The sequence below is a fragment of a genome, unplaced genomic scaffold, assembly GCF_019419815.1.
Source record: "Pyrus x bretschneideri cultivar Hongxiangsu unplaced genomic scaffold, Pyrus_bretschneideri_v1 Contig100, whole genome shotgun sequence".
NCBI lineage: Eukaryota > Viridiplantae > Streptophyta > Magnoliopsida > Rosales > Rosaceae > Pyrus > Pyrus x bretschneideri.
Window position 1 is genome coordinate 302,527 of NW_025999392.1, and position 7,537 is coordinate 310,063.

General features: G+C 40.7%; 1 protein-coding gene across 1 annotated transcript; it reads left to right on the plus strand.

The window, feature by feature from the left end:
• Nucleotides 1-1,075: 1,075 nt before the first annotated feature.
• LOC125470466 (nitrate regulatory gene2 protein-like) lies at nucleotides 1,076-7,158 on the plus strand. The gene is given in 6 exon segments (XM_048569582.1): nucleotides 1,076-1,403; nucleotides 1,661-2,507; nucleotides 2,509-3,220; nucleotides 4,361-4,575; nucleotides 4,924-5,147; nucleotides 5,784-7,158. Coding segments are annotated over 5 exon segments (2,625 nt in total). The 5' UTR covers nucleotides 1,076-1,403; nucleotides 1,661-1,829; the 3' UTR covers nucleotides 6,580-7,158.
• Nucleotides 7,159-7,537: the final 379 nt, after the last annotated feature.

Consider the following 7,537-nt stretch of genomic DNA (forward strand, 5'->3'; position numbering starts at 1 on the left):
GGGTCATGATATCGACCAAAATAGCTTCATTGGATCATTTAATCAAACACCTCATAGGCACCTGTCAATTTTTGCCAACATATGCCGAAAACTTTTGCCAACATATGTTTATAACTACAATTATTTGTAGAGGCTTGTCGAGGATGATTGCAAGATACTATGAAATAATGTTGAAGATTATCAAGATTTGTTAACTAAGACATTTTATTGAACACATGGTGCGCACGATAGAGTGCACACAAGAAGAGAGAAAAGGAAGACAAAGATTATAAAAGAAAATAGAATAAGTAGGAGTAGTTTGTAATCTAGTTTGTCCTAATGGTTTATAAAGGTCAAATACAATAGACAGACAAATATACATAGAACTTTTTGAAGTTATTGAAGTTAAGGACAACCAAAGAACCCATATACAATGCAATGCACCTTCAACAAGGTCAAAACTCGTGGCTCTTCAAAGTGAAGGAAAAGAAAATCATAGATTTTTTTATTCACAATCGCAATGGAAAACAATAACATTTTGTGTGAAATCTAGACTCCTTGGTCCTGAATTGAATTTTGAGAGAGTTTGCTTAGCATTTCTCAATTTGGTTTCACTAAAATACACACAAATAGAATGTTGTTTGTGTAAAGAGTAATGCATATTAAGGTATATAAGTTCTTTAATATTAACTTTAATATAGGAGGCATTTAACATATTTTGAGGTGCTAATAAGAAAGGTTTAGCAAAAGTTTAGAACCAGGAGTTGTAAAACGATAAAATCTATTTTAAAAAAAAATGGAATTAGTAAAAAAAAATGGTAACACAAGAGGAATTAAATTTATTAACTAAATAATGTGTCATTAATATAAATGAACACGTTTGTTAATGAATGATCAAATTATAACCTTTCATATCATTTAGTTTTATTCACAGAAAAATAAAAATAATTTTTGTTGCCAAGAAAGAAAAAAAAGGAAAAATAGTAAATACCCGCTTTGTTTCCAGTGTGGCGGGTTCCACCTTTCCCTCCTCCGTTGTCTAAAATTTATTTTCCTTTCAGAGACCGTCTCTCTCTTCTCTCCCGTCTCTCTCATCAAAAATCTGAATTCCAGAATAAAGAAAACGCCAAACTTCCAAAACAAAACGAGAAGCAGCAGCACCCACCTCCCCCCTCACCCCTCTGTTCTTCGCACACCTCCCATCACACGCATTTCCATGCCAATTTTGTTTTTTAACATGTCAATTTGAATTGATAAAATCCATATTTTACAAAAATTAAATTAAAATATCTCCTTGTATCTACGGCCTGCCTGCTCCTTTCTCTCTCTCTAACTCTGAGAGAGGAAAGAGAGAGAGACTTATCTATCTGAGCCTGTCCCCTCCTCGCAAGGACAGTCCTTACACATCCCCACCTGTCTCAACGGTCGGATTTGCTTCCCCCCACCCACTTATTTTCATGCACCATATCTCACTTCCCTCTCTCTCTCTCTCTCTATATAATTTGATCGCATTTAATATATTTCTGTACCTTTAAGTCTGTTTACGTGTGTGGATGCATGTGTTTGCTCAGTCAGTAGGTGCTCACTTTCTAGTTTCTGCTCTTGGGCTTCCATTTAAATCTCGAATTTTGATCTGGGTCTGAATCCGATTTTGCTTTCTCTGTCTCTGTGACCCGGTTAGGTCGTATTCGGATCTCCGGTGGTTGTTCGCGATGCTTCGTTTGTACGGGCAGGCATGGACAACGCCATGAGGAGGAACGAGTCCGTTAAGCGCAGGGTTGGTGGCGGTGGCGCTCAGTGGCATTGGCTCGTCATTTTGGGCATTCTCCAGGGGTTTTTTGCCGGATGATATGGGCTGCGGTGGCTCCAAGGTCGACAACTTGCCGCTAGTCATGCTTTGCAGGGAGCGAAAGGACCATATCAAAACGGCGTCGGACCAGCGCTTCGCTCTCGCCGCAGCCCACTTCTCCTATTTCCACTCCCTCCAGCACATCGGCGACGCCCTCTGCAAGTTCGTCGACGAAGACCTCATTGTATCCGGCGCTGGCGAGTCGTCCTCGCCGCCGGGATCTCCGGTTCTCACGTTGCCCTCCGACGAAGGCAAGCCCAGGAAGAGGAAACCCCATACAAACCACTTGTCTACATCGATTCCGCACTCTGTTTCCGCTGATTCGCTGAAAGCGGACGACAATGACGACGCTCACATACATTTGTCGTCTGGGTCCGAGTCAGAATCCGAGTTTGACTCATCGTCAGGTCACATTAACATCGAGGACAGCCCGGAGCAAGAGGTATCCTCTTCTTCTTCCTATCGTTACCCTCCGAATTCACATGTGTATTATATGAGAAGGACGGAGACGCCGATGCAGACGGTGTTTTATGAAGAGCCGGAGAGATATCCGACTCAAAATGGTCCTTATCCGGATTCCTATCCGGGTTATTCAGGTTTTCAGCCGTATGGCGGTGGTGGATTTTTCGGGTACCCGATGGGGTCACCGGCGAATAGTGAGAATCCGTACAATCGACGGACAGCCAAGCCCACCACCACCAGCCGGTCCTCCACCTGCACCGCCTTCGCCTCCAAGGGTCTCGACTTGGGATTTCCTGAATGTGTTTGATACTTTTGATAATAGTGGTTACCCAGGTTACTATCGGAAGGCTAGATACGGTTACGGGTCCACGACGAGCAGTCCGGACTCGAAGGAGGTGAGGGAGAGAGAGGGGATTCCCGATTTGGAGGATGAGACAGAGCAGGAAGTGTTGAAAGAGGTTCACAAGGAGAAGCGGAGGGTGAATGTGGATGGTAATGTGAATAGGAATAGGAATCGAAATTTGGGTGAAGGGACTTCAAGGGCTGTGCCATTGAAGCAGCCAAGCAGTGAGGAGAGTTCAGGGACAGTGCCATTGCATAGCAGTGAGAGTTCCCATTCTGTCCATGGGAAGGAGATAAAGAGCAGTCCAGATACAAATGGATCGAAAAACTCCGAAGAGGAGTATGTGAAGAAAAAGAGGGTGAGTTTTGAGTTTGAGGTTGAGATTGAAGCTGCATCGGCGCATGATGTTGGATCTTCAAAAGGGAGTAGCTTAACTACATTGTCAGTCCACGGTACAAGGGACCTTCAGGAGGTTGTGAAGGAAATCAGGGATGAGTTCGAGACAGCCTCTAGTTATGGGAAAGAAGTTGCCATGCTGCTTGAGGTGGGCAAGTTGCCTTATCAGCGTAGAGCTGCTGCACTTAAAGGTAGGAGTCTAATGCCTAGTTGTCTTGGACTCTTGGTACTTTATCATACATATCCTTATTCAGTAGACTGCTTCCACCATCTTGTTCGACCGCATTTAAGTGATGAAAGTTTTGTTTCTGTTGTTGCGAATCTACCCAAGCTATGCACGCGCTGTCTATGCAGTAGATCCCAGTTCCAGTGTAACTAGGGCTTGCTTTTCTCTGAACTAAAATGCATACTTATCGACCCAAGTAGCCTAAAATACTTAAGTGTTGTGCCGTATAGACTTGCACGAACTATGTCTCGTGATTAGATGAGAGATTAGGATTTTATTGCGAATACTGAATAAAGTTCGCATAATTAAAAAGATGATTTTAGAAAAAAAAAATAAAATTCTACCGTATATTCTTTTTGCTATATAAATCCAATGAGTAATGCTAGGTAAACTAAACTTGCAAACTAATTGATGTGTTACCAATAAGAAATAAACTCATTAATCAACACTTAAAAGTAATAATCCAATCATTAACTTCCATGTCATTTAGCTTGTAGTCTCCCTAGCATTATCCAACTCCAAATGTTAGAAGCTCTGGACCCTGGTTGAGCAATGTGGACATAATATTGCTTTACTTTTTCTTGCATTTCGTTTCTCCTTGTACGCGGTTGTTAAGTATTAGATATGGCTTCATATTTGAACTTGTTCAAGTCTTGATATTGACAAAAGGTAATAGACCCTCCCTTGTTCATGTTTACAAATTACAAACCAGCATGTTATTAATTAATTTTTTTAGAGATAGGTGTGAAATATATGTTTCGGGAGGATTTATCTGCAGGATCCTGTGGTGACTATATAATATGGTGGTCTGACTGATTGAAATTTTATCAGAGATACACTCTCATGCTTGAATTTGGTTTGATAATTACTCTGCTTCGGATTCCTTTATACAATGCAAAGCTTCATCATACTGCATATGACCAAAATGTTAAAGGTCCAAGTTACACCTGAATGTATTGAAAAAAATATAAATCTCACTGTTTCGACTGTAGATTGCATGTGGGATTGATAGGCAAATTCTGCTAGTCTAATATTTTTTTATTGGGATCTCTATGAAGAAGCATTATTGTTGCTGTTTCATTAAAACTTATGCATGTCTATGCAGTTGTCTTCTCGAGGATTCTTTACCTTGTAGCACCTTCCCTGCTTTCTTCACCCCCGTCATCCATGCCCCCAGTAAGATTAAACTCTAAGACCGTTAAAATGGCAAACGCTTACCAGGGAGAACCTGGAAAAGATTTCAACAAGAAGCCTGGAAACCTCTCATCAACTTTGGAGAAACTATATGCATGGGAGAAAAAATTGTACAAGGAAGTCAAGGTAAGAGAATCAAAATCACGGATGTCATGCAACTTATAATTTCTACTATGATGATACTTAAAATCCTTGATAGTCTTAGATAGTCACCAAATCCTTTCATTGCAGCAGGTTGCAAAAACTATTTCATACTCTCTGATTTAACAACTACCATGCACTTGCACTCATTGAAGGACCTAAATTTCTATATTGTACTCAAATTTTACGGTGTTATTTGAGTTTTTTTTTTTTGTTTTCTTTACTAGCTTCAATTTGATGAGTCAATCATCGCTTTTTATGTTCTTCAAGTGGCTTGGAGCTTGCTCCTGTTGACATCTGTCTAATATTTTATTCGTGTTGCACTAATTTTAGGACGAAGAAAAGCTACGGGTTGACTATGAAAAGAAGTGCAAGAAACTGAAAAAACTAGATTATCATGGAGCTGAGTCTGCTAAGATTGATGCCACCCAGGCTTCTGTACGGAAGTTGCTAGCAAAAATTAATGTTTGTATCAGAGCTGTTGATACCATATCGAGGAGGATACATAAGCTGAGGGATGAAGAATTGCTTCCCCAAGTTGCAGAATTGATTCATGGGTAACAAATCTCTTGAAATTCTTTTAGCAAAAGCTTATCACTTTGGGTCACAACAATATTAGCATTGGTTCATTGTTACTTTCGGATGAATTATAGTCTGAATTATGTCCTGCCTTTTTTTTTTCCTTACAATTTATTGCTTTTTATTTGTATTTTTCTATACGTATAGAATCTGTATATATGAGCTTATGAGGTGGTAGTCTTAAGAGATTAATTTCCCAATAGATAACGCAATAAGTTGGTAGTGGTTCGTAATGAACCCCGCACCTGCTCAATGGTGATGATTATCATTTGATTTCCATCAGATCACTTTCCCCCGTGCATGATCCATTGAGACTTTTGGTGACAATTTTGGTAGGGAATAAAATCCGTGACTGTAAAGAGTATAATTCCGGAACTTGAATGTAAGATGCTTACCTTACCCTCTACAGTGCTTATGGGAATCCTAATCCTTTTACATTTCTTTTTCGATTAGCTTTTCCCCCCTCCTGCCAAACATAGGTTACTCACTGGTGATGTATCTGATGCTTGAAGGGACCTGATAATTTATACTTTAATTTTCTGATTTTCTAAAAGGTTATTTCTTAACTTATCGAGTGTCTTCTGTTAATATTAGGATTTGCCTTTTATATGCAGATTGATAAGAATGTGGAAATCCATGCTCAAATGCCACCAGAAACAGTTCCAAGCTATTATGGAGAGCAAAGTTCGATCTCTTAAGGTGAGTGCTGGCCTTCGAAGAGATTCTGATTTGAAAGCTACTCTTGAACTTGAAATGGAGCTTTTGAGCTGGTGCGCATCCTTTAACAATTGGGTTAACACCCAAAAGTCCTATGTGGAGTCCTTAAATGGGTGGCTTTCAAGGTGCATTAACCAGGAACCTGAAGAAACGCCTGATGGAGTTGCCCCTTTCTCCCCAAGCCGGATGGGAGCTCCACCCATTTTTGTAGTTTGTAATGATTGGTGCCACGCTATGGAAAGAATTTCTGAAAAGGGGGTGGCAGATGCGATGCATGATTTTGCTTCAACCTTACACCAGTTATGGGAAAGGCAGGATGAGGAGCAACGTCAAAGGATCAAGGCTGAGTACGTCTCCAAGAATTTGGAGAGCCAGCTTAGAAAATTGCATATGGAGAGGTTGAAAAGAGACCATGACCATGATGCATCAACAGACAAAGCCGCTCTGTCAAAGTCACCTTCCGATAGTGGAGTTTTACCACTGGATGATCTGAAGGTGGATTTGGATTCAATGAAGAAGAGATTAGCTGAGGAGAGAGCGAGGCATAAGGAGGCCATCAAATTGGTTAATCACGCAGCTTCCAATAGTTTGCAAGGTGGTTTGGTCCCAATTTTCGAAACTTTAAGTAGTTTCACTTCAGAGGCTCTGAAAGTTCACGAGCAAGTCAGACTTGAAGATGCCAGAGGCTCATAGCGAAGTAAGACTATTTATACAAGTTGGAAGCGCGATGTGTGAAGTAGCTAGAGCCCTTTTGTATATGTACAGTCGTTCATTGAGATCGCATACACTTAGAAATGGTAGGTTAGCAGAGAAGGCGAAGCGAACTATATGAAACTTTAGGCATGACAGAGATCTTTGAGAAGGAGTTTAGAAAAAAGAAAAAGAAAAAGGGGGTTATTAGATTTGCCTTCAAAAGGTTGATAGACAGAGTACAGTTGATCCCTTGGTTCGGCGGATTTACTCCATCACTTATCTCACCACCGCACAAAGATTGACGTGAGGACCGTACTACACGGGGTTCCGTTCTGAGTGTGTGGTCCGACATGTGACGGTCCACGGCTGAAGCCAAGAATTTCTCCTTGGCTTGATATCTGGTTCTGCACAACCCCTTTTAACAGATGGCAAATTTGTACAGAAATTCATTTATTGGATTTGATTGGTTTTTAGGTGGTGGAAATATTTGCCTGTTGCAATGTGTGGGATGTCAACTTATTAGAGAAATTGAAAATTTTTGAATGAGCTATTCCATTACCAAAATGGTTTGTCTTTTCATGTATTGTCCATTCTTGGTTGTTATCATTAATTCAAATGGTTAGAATTGATGTATGTGGGGCCAACATCGTCAGAAGTTTCTCACGCGAGCATGAACAACTGACCTTAACAAAGTAATGCAGGATGCAACAAAGTAATGCAGGATGCGGTGGGAAGGAAGCATCTCCAGCCTCTGTCCGGCCGATCATTCCGCTGGCATCTTTCATTCACGCCTCCGTTTGACTGTAAAGCTGATAATTTTCCTCTAGGCAGTAATTTTCCTCTCGGCCTAGCTGCTGTTGAAGACTTTTCATACAGGGAAAATAAGAAGAGAACAATAGAAAAGTGTAGCAGCATGCAGTGATGCGTTTGAATGGAAAAGCGTCAAAACATCCTACGT